Source organism: Pagrus major, chromosome 6 (assembly GCF_040436345.1).
Source record: "Pagrus major chromosome 6, Pma_NU_1.0".
In the NCBI taxonomy this organism is placed as follows: domain Eukaryota; kingdom Metazoa; phylum Chordata; class Actinopteri; order Spariformes; family Sparidae; genus Pagrus; species Pagrus major.
The window spans coordinates 6,034,174-6,055,352 of record NC_133220.1 but is presented as its reverse complement, the minus strand read 5'-3'; the positions used below and the strand labels follow the sequence as shown (position 1 = coordinate 6,055,352).

General features: G+C 40.9%; 1 protein-coding gene across 3 annotated transcripts in view; it reads right to left on the bottom strand.

Moving 5' to 3' along the window:
* The window catches only part of ptprt (protein tyrosine phosphatase receptor type T), a 257,994-nt gene that overhangs the window by 154,355 nt on the left and 82,460 nt on the right, over positions 1 to 21,179 (bottom strand). For all 3 annotated transcript variants that reach the window (XM_073468585.1, XM_073468587.1, XM_073468586.1), the window contains exons 11-13: positions 10,313 to 10,514; positions 6,592 to 6,694; positions 2,858 to 3,134 (exon numbers count right to left, since the gene is read on the bottom strand). In XM_073468585.1, coding sequence (XP_073324686.1) covers positions 2,858 to 3,134; positions 6,592 to 6,694; positions 10,313 to 10,514 — 582 coding nt within the window. The remainder of the gene's footprint in view (positions 1 to 2,857; positions 3,135 to 6,591; positions 6,695 to 10,312; positions 10,515 to 21,179) is intronic.

Here is a 21,179-nt window from a genome sequence, read left to right as displayed (position 1 = left end):
GCTGCAAATTCCTACTTTGGTTGCCACAAACATGACAGATGTCTCATTACAAGCACCCAGTTTTGTCACAACTAACACCGAAATGTAGTTGCGATAATATCAGGTTGATAATGCAGAAGCAGCCTAATACTGTTATAATACAACAAAACTCACAGAAATCACAGTTTGCATATCATTTAGTTCAGTGTACTTTGTTTTTCTTCAAACCCTGACGCTGAATTTTCTTTAACAAAGTACTCTAACTTCAAACTAAGATTTTTGAGGTGGCAGGCAAACAACATGCTTTGTCATTAAGGTATGAGGACCTGTGTCGAGACATAAAAATAGTTACATTTGAAAATTAAGACTGAGAGATGATGTAAAATTATACATAAAGATCTAAAAGTGTATTTTTGCTTTGTCACACAAGGTTAAAATCTAGAAGGTGTTATGCAGTAACACTATCCTCTCAAGAAAAAAGGCAATATCAATTATTTCACAAATACCCCAGTGTTTCCCACACATATATTTTACAGAACAAGTGAGTCATTATAAAGCTACATAATCCTCAGTGGACGGAGAGTTCAGTGGATGGAAAGGCCAACAAAACATTGTACTTCGACATGAGAGATGTCTATGTGCATCCCGTTTCCTGACAACAATCAATATTGGCTGTCAAGTGAGAGACCACCTTTGTAAGTGCAAAGCCACAGGATTTGTTTTAACCAACGGTGGAACAGTTTCCAACCGTGTTTGAGTCACAGAACCAGGGAAGCCAAAGCATGATTAAATCACCTGTTTAGGGTTAGAAAAAGATCCTAACCAGACCATAACTACAGTGTTGTCACAACATAAAATTGAAAATGAAAAATGTTATATTTTGTCCATTTAAATCAGGGGACATTAGCCCTAATCATACCTCTAGTGTCTAACACATTGTGCATTACTACTGCAAACATCTTACATTTTAGAAACTAAAAGCAAATTAGGATATTAGGACAAATTTCTAATGTTAGTCTCTCAAAGGAGAAAATAAAATTATTTTTGAAATTACTAGGAAAAAACAACAATTATTGCATTTAACAGTTTCTCTTTGGGATGGAGGACACTTGCGGGAAAAAAACATATTCATTGGCAGAATATCACAAGTTTTATGAATGTGTGTCCATTTTTTATGCCTGACTTCCTTATCAAATCATCTGGTTTACGGCAGCTGCCACCAACCTCCCCACCAGCTCCCTCACAAGGCTTCAATCCATGACCCAAACAAACCTCACACTGATTGGATTGACTGAGATCCAATCATATACAGAATTCTTATGTGACCGGATTTAGGGTCTGCACATATACAAAGCGTGCACGTACACACAACTGCCAAGCACAAGCAAAAGCACACACACTTTTAAACACACTCATCTAGTCACACACACAATCATGTTCAATCATGCAAGAATCCCCCCACACTCACACCCACTCGCGCACAGTCCCTCTCCGTGTGAGTGCATTGTGGGAAATCTGCCTTCTGGAGGAGGATATTACATCACGGCATCAGCCAGCTTGCCCGGCCCCGCTCGCCAAACCGAGTTACCGTGGTTACGGCAGTGGAAAATTAAAACAACCCTCACAGGGGTTCAGAGTATTATGGAAATTCAAAAGCCAAGTTCAAGTTGTGAATGAGTTATGAGAAGGAGAGAGGTGGGGGAGGTGGACGAGGTGTTGTCATATTTGCAGACGGTGTAATTGCAAGGCAAAGAGGGGAGGCAAACCGACAGATGGATTCTGGGAGTGAAGACTCTTCTTTTTTATTTCCTGATAAGAACTTACAACATTCACTTTAAGGGACAAGGGCCGTGAGAAGGTAATTCAAACTCCTCTACTAGACTGTCGATGACTTTGACCTCACCTCTGTCACTGAAGCTAATGCTGCGTTCCAGACAACTTGAAACTCAAAACTTTTCTGACCTCCCACTAGAAAAATGACAATGGCACACCAGTCAAAGTCGTATTTTCTACTTCTAATTCTCTACTTCTCGTTGGCAACTCCATCTACTCCAACCTCATTAGGTAGCAGTTGTCTTACATCACACAACAATGGCAATTATTTAATAACAATCAGCAAAGCATGTTAACTTTTGGCATCATGCACCTGGAACGCTTGGAGGTCGGAGGTTGAAAACGTCAACCAGGAAATGTTGACCCCCGACTTTAACTGGAACGCAGACACCTGCAGTGACATCGCCGATTAGGGTGTGGCCAAAAGTACTTCAGAATCCCAATTTAGAGACGTCTGCAGCAGCTTTGTTATACACTGTTAGGAAAAGCTTCAACAGCTTTCAAAATCTAATTTCTCCCATTCCTATCCTTTTATTGTAAGCAGTTCTGACCAAACATGCAGAACTTAAGTTTCAGTATAAATGTTGTTTTCAGTTCTCTGACAAAGACTTTTAGAGATTTAAAGCCCCTCTATGTTGAATTTTAAAGTGATTGTACCATCTTCCCTTTTTTATTCTTCTAACTTTTTATGTGCATAGGATGTTCTTATATGTACTGTATTGTGTCTCAACATGAGCTGAGCATCAGCGAAAGATAAATTTGTATTATTTCCTGTATTAATGGACTAATCAAGTTTTTCAATGAATTAATCAATCCAGAGTCTGACTGCAGTTTGTGTTTAAAGGAAGAAAATGAGAGAATCCTTGCAAATCTGCCAGTGTCTCGTTTGATACCTCACTGTGGAGGCACCAACTGTTTCACATATCATTGTTAAGCTGAAAGTGGCTGTCTAAATTTGTCAGCCTCTGAAAATTTTTTTTTTCAAATTTATCTCATTTGATCAAAGTACTGTACTTAAATGTACTTTTGGAGTCTTGACACTCACCCCATTGGCTCTGCTCATGGCCTGGTAGTAGATGCTGTAGCTCTTAGCCGGTGACAGCGGAGGATTCCAGAAACCGCCGTAACTCTTGTTGTCTCCCACCGTGAATGGCTGAACAACCGTGAGGCTGGACGGGGGCAGCTCAGCAGCAATGTAGTAGGGCGAGTCCAAGATGGAGGCATTGCGGAAGCTGACAGGGGCGGAGAAACACTCGGGGGCTTCAGAAGCAGCGCGGCGGGTCTTGGACTTGCGCTCCTCCTTCACAACGAGCTGGTAGGAGCTAGAAACACAAATAAAGTAATATTAACACTTACTTTGTGTGTTGTTTCCTGGTTTTGAAGCTTTCCACCAAACCAACAAAAGTAGATAAGATGTTCTGTTGAGGAGTCACTCATTGTAACTTAAGGGAATTTTAGCTTCTTGTTAAATCTTAAGGTGGGGATGATTTTATAAAAACTGAGTCCCTACCCGTCATTAAAATTAATTTGGCCGAATAGAGCAGATCTACAGGGTTTCAGTGGGTGCAGGTGCCAAACTTGCCTTCGTCATTTGAAGTCTTAGAATAGGTGCATTTTTAAATAAAATATATAGCCTAATTCAGCTATAACAGCAATTTGTTTGATCCAACAATTGTACTTTTCCCCATATTCGATCCCTTCGGAGCACCCGGCATTGAAAAGCTGTAATTTCCAGAGTGCTTTATATCCATTTTGGCATATAAAGCATTAGCGGAAGAGGGCTGAAGTCTGCAAAGTTTTCTCAGGAAAATGCCCAGTAGCCTTTAAAAAGGAATAGAATTTGTTCCAAGGGTCACTGTCTTTTCCCAAATGGTAGATATACTTTGGAAGCAAACTTCAGCTAACTTAAGAAAGTAGCTGGCAGATCATTTCCTGTGATGACTCAGCAGCAAAGTATGAATTAGAGATATATGTGTGTGTGTGTGTGTGTGTGAGAGAGAGAGAGAGTGAGAGATGTGAGGTTTTATTCTACTTCGCATACATGTGTTCTTTTACACATTAATAAGCTTAAATGGGTCTCTCTCTGCCCTGTGCGTGTGTTCTAACAGGTGTACTGAGATGCGTTTATATACTTAATACTGCTTTGCCTGTGTGTTGCGTATGTCTCTAGTTTGTGTGTGTGTGTGTGTGTGTGTGTGTGTGTGTGTGTGTGTTTCCATTCTGCTCTAAGAGGCTTCATGAATGGCTGAGGGCTCCTTCAGCGGTCAGGACAAACGCAGCGGCCCTCCGCAATTACCTCCGTCCTCCAAGCCAAGAACTCACTTCACAATTATACGCAATTAGGGAAATGTATGTTTCTGTGAAGGGGGCCGTGGCCAATTATCCCCAGCTCCCGTTTGGCAGCTTTCATAAAAGATAATTGCTGATGACCAAAGATGAGTCTCTCTCTCTCTCTCTCTCTCTCTCTCTCTCGCTCTCTCTAATGGCTTTTAGAGCTGCACAAGGGATGAGGCAGAGGCCTAGTACAAGGGGCGAATAGGGAATTATGTGTGTGTGTGTATTTTCAATTACATGTGTGCATGCGTTTCTTACAGGTGTTCCTATATATGCATGGGTGTTGCTGTGTTGTTGTACTTCTCTCTCTGTGTTGAAGAACTGGGGTTTCAAAACATTCAGTCGTCCTGGAAAATGACTCGGCTCTGAGGTTTAAAGGTTTAGAATTAAGTTTAGGGTTAGAGGCCATCGGAGCCGTTACATCATTAAAGGGTTAATTTGGAAAAAAATATGTCCAGAATTTGAAGCTAGCACCAAAAATACATACTCTACGCGGGCAGCATATCACCAAAGTAAACAACAACTGCTGCTCTTTGCTAGCTATCCTTGGCTGTAGCTAGCTACTGTTAGCTCATGGCTCAGTTATCCGTGGCACCGGTCACCGGTTAGAGTTTGCCCTGGACGGAGACCTTGATCGACATGAGCAACGAGGCTCAGCTCAAGCAAGCTTCACAGCTTGAGAACAAACATGGCTGGACACCAAACTGGGACAGAACACAGCCTCCAAGACAGAGTTTGAGCTCAGTTTGAAGACAGGTGTTACAGTAAGGAGGCGAAGAATAAAAACAAAACTTTTTATAACAATTTATAAGGCATAAGGTAGTATTTTTCTGTTTGGACTATCGTCGTATGTTCTTGACCGGTTGAGCATGTTGTCATGTGTGCAGGTCTGGTTATCTGTGTGTGCAAACATATTTCAAGCATTTACGACTTTTTGGTGATAACCTGTGTGTATCTGTCTTCATCTATGACCAGGGGTGTGTTTGTGTGTGCATGTGTGTGTGTTTTCAGCCTTTACAACTGCCTTCCTCTGTGGGCATTTATGTGAATGCATGTGCATGCATAGGGGGGCAAGGACGCTAATGTTTGAGGAGTGTGTGTTTCTGTCTGTTTCCGTGTGTGTCCCAACCACAACAGCTGCTCCTCTTAGCACAGCCATTACAGTAAACACTCTTCATCTAAGCTCCTGAACTTGAGATGCTCTGATCTCCTCCAAATAAATAAAAAACAAAACACCACAAAGCATTAGTGTGCACATTACCCAACAGATGCCTTTACTCTGCTACCCCACGTACATCTGTTGGCACTTAAAACATGTAATACTTGCACAAAACACACATAATAAGCAAACACGCTAAGGGGCTTATCTCGGGTTGATAAACACATAAAGATGTTGGCGATTGGAGTGCAGACTAATTTAAAATGAGATATATTTACCATGTGTGGGTGATAAATGGTGAGCTATGGTATGGGATTTACAGAAATTAACACTGAACCACTGACCCACGCTCACATTTCACAAGTCCATTTCCCCTAGTCCAAATTGAAGTGATATATATTCTCCACGCACCCCTGTCGAAGCTGTATTTCCCCGAAGGCAACCGCAGAATAATGTTCTCCCCTACACCAATTAAATGGATGAGATCACATGTTCAAAGTGAACTTTTAATTAAAAAACACAAGGGCTGAAAAAATGAGAAAAGGAGAAGGCATAAATTAGCTGTGTTTCCATTCTTAAAACAAAACCAGTGAGTGAAGAGAACTGGAGCCTGGAAGAATGAATCTCGAGTTGGGTATTTATATTCTTTCTATCCTCTCATACTCATATATGACAGATGATTACTAACGTCACTTTAGGAAAAAGGTTTGTGCGTTAGGTGAAAAGAAAATGTCGATCCTTGTCCTTAAAAACTTGCTTTTTTATCCTTTTATGTCAACTGGCTGTTGGCAGGTTGCTTCAGTTTAAGCAGTGAAGTCCCAAGTGACCAGACATTGATTGCCAAATTACCATTAAACATTCAGGCCTGTCAAGTTCAGCTTGGAGTTTAAGGCAGCGACTAAAAAGCTACAAGATGCGAGTGACTAATGGTGATACGTTTCTCTGCCACATTTATAAAAAAATAAGGTCCCATTCTCTGAGTTCCTTTGCATACAAATTGGACTTATATGTGTGAGTGACTTTAATGGCTTTCAAAGAGACCCTTGAGGAATAGGAGAGAGCAAAGTGAATAAAAAGAGAGAGGAGAGGAGAGGAGAGGAGAGGAGAGGAGAGGAGAGGAGAGGAGAGGAGAGGAGAGGAGAGGAGAGGAGAGGAGAGGAGAGGAGTAAAGGGGGAGAAAAAAAAGAAGAGAAGAATGAAGCTGAAGACTGGAGAAGAGACATGAGTAAATATAGGAAATTATCATAAAAATAGAAGAAAATTATAAGGCCCGATAAGATATTCACCTGATAGGAGCGCCTCGTGATTGGGCGGGCTTTAGCAGGATGGTGATGGTCGTCTCCGTCTCGTTCAGCGGAGCCTCAGACTCGTACTCTGGCATCATGGGGGCTGATGATAAGTAAAGAAACACAAACAAACACACCTTTTAAAATACATTCTCAACGACAACGATACATTTAGTAAAATATGGTCAGAATTCAAAGATAGCTCCAAAAAAATAGGAGTTACAGAAAATCACAGGAATAACCGAAAACTGCTGCTCTTTGCTAGCTATCCTTAGCTAATACTGTTAACACAGTTAGCCGTGGAGCCAATGGCCCTAGGGTTTGCCTGGACGGAGACCTTGGGTCACAGGGGGGCTTAGCTCAACAGGGTGTGGCAGCCTGAGAGTGAACATGGCTGACAGAGCTCAGTTTGTTGATAGAGGTGGCTAAACTTCTGGCTATATCTCACAAAGGGACCCTTTAATGCAACTCCAAATCATAATTGCTTCTGACTCTGGATTTATATAGGGAGAAACAGACTGACCCTGCACAATGTGAGGTCTATATATTTCTTCAGGAGTGTTTACTTTGAAAATGAGTGTACAAGTCAAGGCTGTCAAACCAAAACATATGACAGTATTTTTGGTAAACATAAAAAAATACCCATGTCATACTTCAGCTGCAATACATATCCAAAGAGGCAAAAACACTTTTCTAAAGATTTAAAAACAAATCAAATCAACAAATCTGTTCCAATCTTGTTTTTGACATTTTCAAATCATCTCTAAACAACAGTTATCTTATCAAGTAGCCTACAAAAGAAGATGGATGCAGGTTTCAATCAGAAAGCCGTCACAGGCATTCAATTATATTCAAGTGTTTAATTTCACATCTGTCATGCCCTCATTTTGCAAGTGAAGCCTCTGTGCCAATGCAAGTAAAACATCAACACTTCTTTGCCTGATTGGTGTGGCATTTAGGTTATTAACACGAGCCCAACCCCTCCTCCGGTGTCCATCCATCTCTATCCGTCTGCATCGTTTAATTTAAATCTCTTCATCCTTTGGTCCCTGAATGAGATAATGAAGATTGGGGATGGCGTGACATTTAGAGGGAGACATCTCTGTAACATGTGGAAGCGCCAAGCTTTTTTTTCTCTTTTAGCAACATGTTGTTAAGATTTGAAAGGATGATGGAGTATTGGAGGCTCAGTGGAAATGTCAACCTAAAATCACTGTAGGTGTTGACAGACAGGACAATGTTAATAACAAGCTGATGACACATTTAGATTAAAGTCTTCTGTACTTCAGTCAGTACTTAACACTGCCAGGACTCAGAATTCAGTTGCGCAGGTCAGTGGGCAGAGGAAGGCATCAAAACAGCTCATACTTTGGTTCAATTCATAATCAGAATCAGAAGAATCATTAATCCTCCCTCACAAAAGGAAGGGAAATTTGTCTTTGACATTGCTCACACCTGAACAAGACATAAATATATACATTTTAACACAAATTTAAGAGCGGTTTGGCTGTCAAGTGTCAGTATGTGCACGTGTTAAAATTCCCTCATAGCTTGTTTATCATGTTGATGGCACTTTGTCAGAATGAAAATATTTGTCCTTGCCAGAGAGTTTTTGGTTCTGGCGCCTGATGGAATGAGTTGTGGAGGTGGTGTGAAGGGACCTGTGACATGAGGCCTGCTTTATGTTTCACTGCCTGGGTTTAGAGAGCTGATCATAAGGACTACATGGTGGTTGTTTATTTGACTTGCACGCTCAAAGATCAGTGAAAGTTTTGACTTGATCTTCACAGAAAGAAAGTTGTAACATGATGGGATATTGGAAGTGAGCGACTCAATAAGTGATTATGAAAGCCGTTAAGTTGGATTTCTAACCCTTTCACTGCCGAGGTATCTGAAGGCACTTTAATATTTACAAACCAAAACTGGAAAATGGAAACCATTATGCGTTTGGAAATTTGGGGTTGAATTTGAAATAATTTTATCTTAAATTCAAATTAGTGTGATTGAAATACAGTGATTTTATGCCACATCTCCAATACAATCCAAAGCCTCGTGTAACAAAGGAGAAGTGGCCACTTGCTGTGGCACTAAACAGTTTCCAGGACTGAATGTGTGTAAGTGCATGAATATGACAGGATGGGAGTGTTGGAAACAGCTTGCCTGCTCAGCAGAGCCTCTCTGGGTATGTTAAGGTTACAAGGGAAGATTTATGCCACTGAATCACATGCGGATTAAGTCAAGTGACACCGATCAACTATGTATGTATGTTTGCACTTAAATATTAAAATACAAGTAGGTGCAATCTTGCTTTGGAAGTCAGTATCCTAAAGTTCTCTTTATGCATCAATATACAGATGGTGAAAGAAATCGTTCTACATCTTGGAATAAAATTCTGCATCCTGCCAAAGGAATTGATTAATATATGCAGGGTTGAACTGAGCAGACAAATGTTGCTCTGGTGGGCATGTTTGTCACCTCTAAAGGAAACGTTGTCAGCTGTCCACCCCATGTTTCACTGGTTCTGTGCGACTGTAAATAAAATATAGCCACCATGAATATCCAACTCTCCAATACAATTCTAAATCCTGTTGCCGAAATGTTTACAGCTGTATTAACAGTTCATCCTGCTTGCAGTCAATGTCAGTGACATAATGCTGTAAGCCAGTATTTGTGAATTTATACTGTAATTGGTACTGTGCACAATTCATCATCAACACGCCTCATCATATCGGCCATTGCAAGTTCTATACACCAGAAATTTCTTCTGCAAAACAATAATCCTCTCAATGATGAAACAGCAGTGCATCCGTCGTTCAGTCTGTCTTCAGTATAAAATTGGACTTGGGATTGAAAGAACTTGTATTTGTGGTTCACACCTAAAGGGAGTGTGTCCACAGATGTAGCGATAAAAAAGAAACACCTAAAGGTCAGAACTACCTCTATGACACCGGAATAGAAAAACATCCTGCGAAGTAGAGACAATCAGATATGCCAATTGGGAAGGGATTATTAAAGAAGGAGGGGGGGGAAGAAAAAAGAGAGAAAGGTAGAAGCAGAGAGAAAGAGAAGAGGCTGACTGAGACACTGAAAGAGAAAAGGGGACAGGGAAACGGCAGAGAGACAGTTAGGTAAAGCTGGAGAGAGACAGAAAGGGTGAGTCAGAGATGAAGGGCAGAGAGAGACACACAAAGAATGAAAAAGTGAACAGCTTTTATTTCGCATCAGTCATTCTGTCATTTGAACAACAAAGAACACCCTTCACAAAACAGCTGGAATAAGAAAAGAGAAGTCCTCTTGTTTCAGAATAAAGAAATGCGTTTACATGTGAGGGCATTTCATAGCTCTCCTCACAAAAGTTGATTGTTTTCCCTTTTTTGTGGTGCCACTGACATTTTCTTTGGACGAGGCGGGTGACAAAAGAAGAGGTACAAATGGAGAGAAAAAGTCAGATATAAAAATGGTCACTCAGACAGACAAACAAAGACACGAACAAAGAGCCAGACTGGCACAGTCCCAGAGAAAGTGACTGACATGCCAGCCCACCAACTAGCCAACAAACAAGCCTTTAATGTCTCCTTCTTTACCTGTAATTGTTGTAATAAAAACAAGGATGAATGTGACACTGTGAGTTTGTGTGATTGGAGTAATCAGATCAAACAAATGTCACCAGATGTGAAAGAAAATTACTATAAATCAAAACTATTAGCCGAAGCATTTTTACCTGCTATCTTGGTGCTGATGCGGGTGGTGACGGGCGGGCCGAAGCCCTTGTTTGTGGAGGCTTTGAGGGTGAAGAAGTAGGTGGTCCCAGGGTAGAGACCCACGAACAGGTGATGGGTCTCGTTCCTCAGCTTGAAAACCCTTCCCCTCTGGGTTGTCAGATCAGCGCTGGGGTCCAGTGAGCTCAGGGCCTTGTAGGTGATCTGGAGGCAGACAGGAGACATTCAGTGTCACACATTTCTTCTTGCAGCTCGATTAGGGTCGGATAGAATAGCAAAGTTCGTTTTAATTTACATGCTCTTGAGATAACATTGATTCCCTAGCTTACAGCAGTTTATCGATGTGTTGCTTTGTTGTTTAGCCCTTATGTTGGCCTGTAACTGACTTTATTTACAGTGTTAGCCTACATTTGAGGCCCTGGAAACCTCATTTTGTTCAGATTACCTTCTTCAGTAACAGTTGGTTTTCTTTGATTTTGCTTGAGGTAGAATTAAGCTGAGGGTACAGTGACATTCACGTATTATCACCTTATAAAGTTGTTGTGGAAAGTATATTTCATAACAAAGAGTTGCCTCTTTACACATCCAGCAGACACAAAATAACTTTAACATTCCTCTGGACTCATTTTTGAGGCAATTTGACAAAAGGAGTCCAATATTCATTCCTTTGTAGCTCTTTTTTACCTTCTTTTGAGGAAAAAATTGTCACCAAGTAATCAGCTAAGACGAGAGCATCGAGTGCTGCAGGGATGACATATTTTTATATTTTTGTAAGTTAGCATCACCCTGGTTCCCTCGACAAACAGCCAATGGGATGTTTTTATTGAACTTGCATTACTGCAGAAAATAAGCTTGGTGGAAAGCATGATAATCTTCACAAATGTACACCGCTTTTATGATGCCGCAATTGCCAGAAGACGTAAGCTAATGTTAGGCTATAGACAAACTACAGTGCCTGACTTCAACGTCACCACCACTAAGCTTCTTTCTACTCTATGCTATACAAACTTCACTATAAATTGATCAGTCAACTAGTGAGTAAATGAGTCTCCATGATCAGCATAATGTTGTTTTAAAGACATGTAAAAATGTCAAATTCACAAGTTGACGTATTTTATGTTGTAGAACAAAACACAAATATCTCTTAAGCCTGTGTTAACCACAGACCTTATTTCAGACATCTAACAGAAAAACCGTTGACGTTGAGATGAGGGAACCAGAAATACATAAATGCTCATTTTATTTCATTAATCCAACTCCAATAATCTTGAACATTAAACATTTTAAACACTCTAAAACACTACAAAAAACAAACGTTTTTCTGATATTCAGATTCTACTATTAAAGACTAAATTAACCCTCACCTCAAGCATTTTGCTTCTTGGACTGAAAAATATCTAAAGTACTTCTGTGCAACTTATCATCAAGCTTGTTTTTGTTTTCATTTTCAGTCTGAAACAAACAGTGAGCTTCTGAGTTTGAGCCGCCAAACCACTTCCGCTGTCACATCAGAGCAAATCCAACAAATCGACCATCTCTTATTAAACTGTCTGTTAAACGTCATACAAGTCAATTTTGTGGTGAAGTGATTTCAGATTTATACGACAGGTCTGTGTGTCTCCACACGATCTCCACTTTGAGGCCGGAACAAATTGAGCAAATTGACCCACGGTCACTAAACCGGCAAAAGCACTTCAATAGTTTGTCTGTTAAAAGAACTGTCAATGTCTGTTGTCATGTTGCTACTGGCAAGTCTCCACACTGCACAACTGTCAATGACTGCACACACATGGACACACAAACATGAATAGCAGAACACTGGAGGGCAGCTGTCATTGTGAATGACAGTCAGTACAAAAGAGTATTGACTGGTGGGGAAAAGAACACATTAATAGCAATTCAACCTCAAACACGTTTCAGCACTTCGGCCAGTAGGTGTGCCTGTGTCTGTGTCTGTGTCCGGGTCTATAAGTGCATTTCAGTTTGTCTTTCAGCCACAGCGTGAGGAAAAAAATACACAAGATGGACCATATAGAGCGTGGAGGCAAGGTGAGAACAAGTGAGGGAGGTGGAGCAGAAGAATGAGCAAAAGAGACAGAATCAAAGAGAGATAACATGAATAACCAGGATGCACTCAGTGAAACGGAATCCACCGACACAAAATGCAGAGCTATAGCCCCTGGACTGGTTTGTGTTACCTGTCATTTGTCTCCTGGGTTTGATTTCCTGATGCATGCGAGGGCGGCATTGTTTATCCGACTGCCAACTAGGAATGCTCAGAGTAAAAGTTTCCGTCCAGCATGAGTGGAGCATCGCAGTTATGGCTACAAGAGCAGAAAATATCTAGGCCCAGTGTTGGTCATTAGATATTAGTAGTTCCCTGTTACAGCATTGTGTAATTAAAGCAACATTATATAGAAATTGGCATTTTGTGTGATTTGGCGCCCCCCACAATTTGTGAGTGCAACACCACTGTCGTAAATACAAAATGTAGGTGCTAACTACAAACAAAACTCATTACATCATAACAATGTTATGTGATGAAAACTTAGATCTTGAAGTAAACATGTATGTAACGCTGTGATCCTACCCTCTCAATGGACAGACTGTCCATCACTGTAGCATCAGTATAATGTTGAAGCTGTTATTTTAAGGTGGAACGGTTACATAATGTTGCTTTAATGGGCTGAATAAATGTGATTGTAATCTGTTACAGTTACTGATCAAAAGGTTGGTGATACAAAGCAGTTACCTCCCCATGTATTCCTTTAGGGAAAATAATTTACCCAGGAATCTAGGCAACAAGGCTACCAAGCCAGAGACCCAAGTTCAAGCCTATGTTTCAAAATTTGTACATGTGACACCACTTGATGCAACAATTACCAGCCATGTTTGTGGTGACAAATGCTGTTTTTAATGAGAACTCATGACACGTCCAGCCTGCTTTGTGGCAAAAAACAAAACAGGTATTCGAAACCAAAATGATCCTTTCCTAACCCTTAAAAAGCTGTTTTGTGTGTAAAACTAACCTAACCTAAGAAAATTGAACCTAAAGACGTGAAGTTGCAACATACATAAATCTAACGTTTCAACATATCAGTGGTTTGCAGAAACTTACAGCTCCAACATTCATCTGGCGACTGGGTCGTAGAGAAGGAATCGAGGACTATGTAGTAATCTGTAACCTATTACATCTTAAAGTAACCTTCCCAACACTGATACTAACTAAATCCTTTATTCAAATTGTAATCACATTCAAGAAAAACCAGAGCTGACAGAGCCCTGTACACCAAGCCATATCCAGATCTTCTGGGATAGCGTGCTATGATCAGACAAATGGGATAATAGAGTATGTGAGCGGCAGTAATGAGCGGCAGAGAGTTTTCCTAAAGGACCAGAGGTCCAAGATGGCTACCACATAACCATAAACTCTCCAGTTTGGATACAGCTTGGGAGCTTTGTCCCATCTGATGCCCATTTCCCATCTGCCCCTGTTTCCTGTCACACTCCTCTAAAAATGAGACAGAGAATATGACTAAATTAGAAACCGAGCCCAGTGTCCCAATGACACCAAATATGTACTGATGTGTTACAAACTTCAGGCACTTTCTGTCCTCTTTCTGCTAAAAAGCTGCTTTGAAATAAATTCAAAAAGAACACAGAGAGGTGAGCTGAGGCAGAGAGTAAACACGGGGAAACAATATTTGAGGAAGAAAAGGAAGGAGTAAAAGAAAGCTGTGGGGCGACAGAGAGATGGAGAAAGAAATACTGAGACACAGAGCTGTAATGAATGTCCAGGTCTAGAGACACACGACACACACTTGCATGAGAACACAATGATATGAGGGGGATTCCAGAGGGAGATTTAATTTAACGTACAAACTAATTATCTTGATTATCTTATCAATGTCCTTCCATTTGGTATCACTGGTCTCGATTTACCAGTGCCAATAAAGAAGTCTAAATTGGAAACGGAAATTGAGATAGGGAGAATTGTTCATCTCACACTGAGGGTGGTCTGTATTCTGTTTTATTACATGCTTTGGTAAAATATATAGTGCTGTGACAAAAAGCACATTGAAATAGAAAAGAGAGGAAGTGAGAAAAAAGTGAGAAAGTCGAACTGAAAGAGAAAATGAAGACTGGGAATATATGAAAGAGAAAGACAGAGCCAGCGCCGAACAGAGGCTAAACATGAGGGAACAAGAGAGGGAACACAAGAGAGCAAAAAGAAAGGGTGATAACAAGTGATGCAGATGGATGTTTGTGTAAAATGGGTACCTCAGAGGCTGGAGGTGTGTGTGTGTGTGTGTGTGTGTGTGTGTGTGTGTGTGTGTGTGTGTGTGTGTGTATGTGTGTGAGTGTGTGAGTTAGTGCAGTGAGGCGGTGGGCCGCTCGTGGACCCCTCGTCGCTCCATTAGCAGACTCAAATGAAAAGCACTGACAGCTGGGTGCCTCACTTCGACTAGGCCTGCAGGCTGCAGTGGTGAAGTGTGAATGTGTGACTGTGTGATGTGTACACAAGTGTGAGAGGCAGAAAAAAAAAACGTGACGCGGGACACACGAGGTTGAGGGCAAACGAAAAGAAAGACATAAATAAAGAACACAAAAAAACATCCAAAGTGTGATACGGTAGAAAGATGGCTCTATTCACCCGATGTGGATTTTATGTTTGCTGGCTACAAATGGTAGGAGTGCAGTGGACTCACATTCCAGGTTTAGATGAGTGATGTCACTTAGGCTACACCTGGACGAAGACATAACCAATCAGAGCCAGAAGATTTATAGTAAAACTAGATACCGAGCATTAAGATGGGGTGAGAATTGCTCACCTGGCAAATGCACCTGGAGTTTTGTAGCCTCATCATTAACTTTCTCCCACTGGCCCTGCCTGCTCTAGGAAAGTTTTATAAATTTAAAATGTCCATGGATCAAAAATGCATAGCTGTTTGCAGTTCAAAGTGTGCTGTCAATAGTTTTACAGATGTCTTTTTATATATATATACGTATATAACAGCTATCTATGCGCAAAAATGCTTTTGAGCAACAGGAGAACTTTTTGCTGCAATACCGCGAGTGGCCACTGGGCAAAATTGGAAGCGAGGCGGAGTGTGGTCGTCGTATCCAGATCTAAACAGTAGTTTCATGATCAGGGCAGCGAAACCTGTGACATGTGATTTATCTAATCTGGATTGGTGATGCTTTTTTGTCAGTCATCGAATAAAACCCGCCACACGTTAAATTAATATGATTGTTTGGCCCGTTACAAACCAGCTCTGGGGCAAGTAAAAACATGGTCACATATTCGTCTGCTCTCCAGGCTTATAATTCCCATGGTGCACACTTGAAACATTTTTATTCTTGACTGGCAGTCCTTGGGCAAGAATTGAACCTCTAATGTACTCCCAAAGTCTGTGTAAGGGAACAACATAAGTAGCCTTAGACCAAAAAAATAAACATCTGAGAAAATGAATGTGATGTGATTCATATTCAGCTATCATTTAGACTGATGATGACAGTATGTATCGTGGTTTCTGAGGACACTGATGGTTATGCAGGCATAAACAGGGGCAGGAGGTCAGATAGTATGAACTGAATGTACGGATGACTGTCTCATTTCTGTTGTGAATTTCAGTTGAGTGTTTGAATGGCAATGCGCCCATCTGGCCGAAAATGAACCTAACTCAGACAGTAAGTGCTCCGGAGTTTAAATAAAGTTGTGAACATTAACACACTCCTCTTCTCTATTATTACTTTTTTTGTTGCCAGCAGGGTGAGAAAAAACAATGATGATGTTTCTTCTCTACTTTTCTAGGCTCTCGATTCCCCTGGTACAACACAGACAGACAACTAAACGCCACTCAGATTGAGGAACTTGGGAGAAAACCTTTAGCCAGCAGACTTAAATGCAGAAAGCCCTCGACAGAGCAGCATCCTCGCCTTGGTCTCCCCGGGCCTGAAAGTTCGCCCGGCTGCCTGAATAAAACATGTTAAATCAATAGCTATTCATACAGACTGGGACTGAGAGGCTGGAACAATAAAATATCATCTATTTCATCTACGCTGCAGTTTTGGTTTGCACATCGATGGCTGTTATTTTATAAGTCATGAATGGCTCTCTATATTTTTATGAGCTTTACGATCTCTCTCTCTCTCACTGACTTTGCTCTCGTCTCACCCGCTCGCTCTTTCTATATTACGTGATAGACTCTCTTTCTCTGTTTTATCACTCGTTTCATCGAGGTAAGTATTTTCTGTGCACCCTTCTCTATTTCTTCACAGTTTCCTCTCCATCTCTTCCACTCTCCGAACACCTGCTCTACTCACCCGTTCCCTCTCTTTCTTTTCCAAAAGGAGGAGTTTTGGGTCATAAACCTCAGGTGGACTCTCATTTTGCATCACCCCCACCTTCCTACCCTTCTCTCTCCCTCTATAGTTGATGTACTTGAAATCGGTAGAGCCATAAAGCTCAGGTTGTTTTATTGGCCAATGAAAAGGCAGGCATGCAGCGGGGCAGTGCATCTTGGGTAATAGAGTGTGCGTCTGTGGGGGATAACTCACCGGAGGGGACGGTGCATGTGTGTACGTATGTGTGATTGAATTAGCAACTAAGATGGAGAAAGTGCGAGAGGTAAAATTGAGGATAAAAGTAGAAAAGGGAGGAGAAGAACAAGAGAAAGTAGAGAGAAGGAAAAACAAAGGATTTAAAGAGAGAGGGATGGACATGAAAAATTCAAGACAGAAAGCATAACTGATGCCAGGATACAACACCTTTTATAATCAGGTTTATTGGTTGTAACTGACAGCTTTATTAATGGTTAATAAATAATTCACAAATGCTTTCCATTACCTTATGATTTTTTATTCCAGCCCAGTTGCCAGAATACAGTTTTTTAAATGTTTAAGCAAAGCGACAAGTCTGCCAAGCCAATGACCACAGTTCAAGACTGCTTTTCAACATATGTAATCGTGACACAACTGGATATTTTTAAGGAGACCTCTGGATAATTCACAGATCTGGCATCAAAGAACTGATATTTTTGATGAGGAGCCTGTACATCCGTGTTTATCGCAACAAAAGTAGGTATTTTCTGAACCCTGACCAAGTGGTTTTTGTGCCTCAAGCTAACCAGACCATGAGCACGGTGTTGTCACAACATAAAACTGAAAATCAAACCGAAAGAAACATAAAGTTGCAACATAAGATAGTACAGAGTGTCAAAATATTAGTTGCTTGCAGAGAAGTACTGTACTGTATTGCCAACATTTATTTGGCAGATTGGGTCGATTTATCTTTTAAAAGAACTGAAGATTATCGATGCTAAAATCCATTTATTAACCAAAAACTTGATACACAATAACACGAACCTTCATAAATGACTTTTAACATGTCTAATTATTTCCTACTTAGCATTTCTTGAAGGAAAAACATCCTCTATTGGCAGAAGTTACCTTATTTGAAAGCAATGCTTGATATATTTTACCTTTGCAGGTGTTCCTGTCTGTTATTGTGAGTGCATTGTGTGCCCACGTGTTTGCACATACTGCTGTGTGTTTGTCCACACAGGAGATTGATGCTGGTGAGTATTAGAAGCCGTACCTTTTACCTCGCAGCCCTCTTCATCAAACACACCACTGCTGCAGTGTGTGTGTGTGTGTTTGTGTGTGTGTGCGCGCCCTGCTGGGCCACAGCTCCAGCCAGGTTTTATGGAAATAAACAATGTTTACGAGGCGCCGTCGTGGGATCGCTGCGTTAGAAATGCTATTTCAATTCAGTTTTGTCATTTTCCATTTTTTATCCTCTGTGCTCCTGTTTGTTTTATTAGAAAATATCCAGTAGCTTCATTCCTTACTATATCTGTGCTGCTGTTCTCTGTCGGGTTGAATTAAGTAGGAGCTATGTGAGGTGTTTGTTCTTTCTGCTTTATTTTGCTACCATCCACTTGAGGGGAGTTTCAATTTGTTTACTCCCTCTCTACTTTTTAAGCATTTAGTAGAAAGTCTAATCCGAAGCAGTATAAAAGAACAAAGTTGGTTTCATTTACTGCCTGTAACTCTCTGTTGTCCAGGGACTGTGACTGTAAGACATTATCCATTTCATCTGCACTGCAGTTTTGCACATCAATAATGTTTCCTAACTGAGATTTTTACAGGCAGCACGCTCAGTTTTTTGCTATTTGTGTTTATTCTTTTCCGTCTCGCTGTCGGCCTTTGTTTCCTTTGCTCCGTTTTATACCGAGGATCCATTGATTGAAGTGGAAATTTATGATTTTAACTTGCAGGACCTTTCTCATGCATCTTTTAGGCCGGCTTGTTAAAATATGTTTATTAGATGGAAGTGATTTTCTTCAAATGTGTTTTGTCCCTCCCTTTACAATGTATGATCCCAATTATGTGTTGTAAAGAGAGGGAGCACCATTCAGAACGCTTCCTCTCGTGTGACGCCAATATACATATACGAGACTTGAAGCGAAATTAACGGCAATAAAATCAGCTCATTACTCCTGCATTTCATGAAAGACAGACAACAGCCAATATAGGTGCTTCATTTCCTGAACTGAAGCTCTAAAACCATGTAAGGCTGGAGGATTTCAGGCTACGTTCCAGTTCATAAAGGGGTCAACAGGTTCGCACTGTACTCAGGGAACAGACCCATCTTCTGTTGTTCTTCTTTAAATATGTATAAACTGCTGCAGTGTTTTCCTTCTACCTTTTCTGACCTTATAAAGATGATGTTATGATAATCAGCTGTATTACAAGTCTTTGTGCTCAAATTTGTGCTAGTTGCCAATGCAACAACTGTGCTGATGCCAACATAAGCTGCAGTCTAAGATATTGAATACAACATGTGTCTTTCCCCATCTACCATCCTGCCTCTGGATGTGTCTAGAGGTTTGCTGAAGACATGAATAACCAAGAAGAGGAAACACTGCCATCTCAAATCCACTTTCAAACTGTGCTGTGACACTTCCTGTCCTGCTTATTAGACATTGCTTAGAGACTATTTTATACTGCCTATCTGATGCCTAAAAAAAAGGAAGATATTCAAAATATACTGCATTTTCTGAAATTCCAAACACAAAGTGAAACAATGGTGCCTTTCCCAGGGTGTTGACATACCCTTCCTTCTGCCTTCAAACTCTCTCTACTAGCTGAGTCAAGGCCCAATAATCATAACTTATAATCCTTTCAATGTCTTTTCACCTTGACATGTGAAATCCTGCCTTCCAACTCAGGAAAAGCTTCCTAAGGCAATTTGCAAACAGAACACCTTCTCATACTTACAAAACATAAAACCAGCATTAAACTTTTCTCTTTTCTTCTGCTCTGCTCACCTTGTGTCCTGGCACCTCCTGCCTTGCCCTGTAACATAGTAAGCGCCTATTGTTTTAAGTTACAGCATTTCTGTTTTTAGAAGTTTCCATTTGGGACGGACTGTTCTCCTGCTTCTTGGCTTTAAAATGTCAAGACATTCTGGGTCACTACGAATAGAAAGGCGAAGACATTCACACAAATGCACCAATGCTTACCAAGACACGTGCAGACACACACAAAGACACGCCGATCCGAAAATGTGTGGACACACGTGAATACTCATGCATATATACATAAAAACAGGGATGGAAATGAGATCTTTGGATTTTTCTTCAACCCAGTTTTCTATTGTTCCCAACTAGATAAGCTAACTGGAGGACGAAATAGCAACAGACAATAGTCCGCCTCTATTGTTCTCGTTGACTACCGATAAGCAACAAAAATGAGAGAGAGAAAGACAGAAGGACAGAGCTAGCTGAGGAGGAAATAGCATGATAAAATTTCCAGGCCACAGTATTGTTCTCGCCGAGATAAATACACACAGGAGAGAGATGGAAAAGAAAAAAGACAGAAAGACAGATGAGCAGTAGACCAACAATAATCTAGCTTCATAAATAGCCAGGCTGGTAATCACAAGCAAAGGCCTCAATCGCTTAATCAGGCCATTAGCTCAGCAGTTGAGGGGCTGATGAGAGCGACCAGTTCTGGAAACATAAAAAAATCAACAAATGACAGGACCTTACATTCGGCTATGGCAGCCCGCTGCAACCAAAGTTCACACCACAAACACTACCACCCCCACCACAAAAGTATCAAAGAGTAAAACTAGGTTCACCCTGAAAGAGGTGAACACAGACGGAGCATTAAAATCACACAGGAAAATCAGCCGGTGGTGACAGTTTGACGTGAGGTGGCCTGAATTCGCATCCAAGTGACGCTTGTTTGACAGCCACACAGCAACTTCCTGCCAGCCGAGTTAAGACGAGTGACAGAAAGAGCACTCTCCCTCTAGATGCTAATATAGGCCACACATACATCTTCCGCTCTCACTCCTGCTTTAAAAATCATTTGCTGACAAGCTATTCACCGCAGATTGGCAGTGAGTTACGAGTGTACTGTGAAATGTGTTTTGTATGTTGTGACTCTGTCATTTTCCACCTATCAGCAGGAAAGATGAAAAATAGACACAATCCTCAGTTTTTGTTCATCTTTTTCTTCCTCTGGTCTTGTTTTTCTATCTTAAGATTTAACTGTGGAAATCTTTATCTCTGGACTATATTTTTATGAAACGATATACATGACAATATGTGATGAAAGATGAATAAACTCAACACATCTGCCTACAGCAACTGAAGAGGTGATTGCCAGTTAATCTATCACTGTCCAAAAAAACATGACCATTGCAACAAACCAGCGACAGGGGACCTTCATCATAAGGTCCCAGTATGTTGGATTTAAGCAACAAAACCACTTGGTTAGATTTAGGAAAAGACGCTGGTTTGGTGTGCATGGAAATGAAAAGCTGTTCCTAGACTGTAACCTTAAAACAGGTCA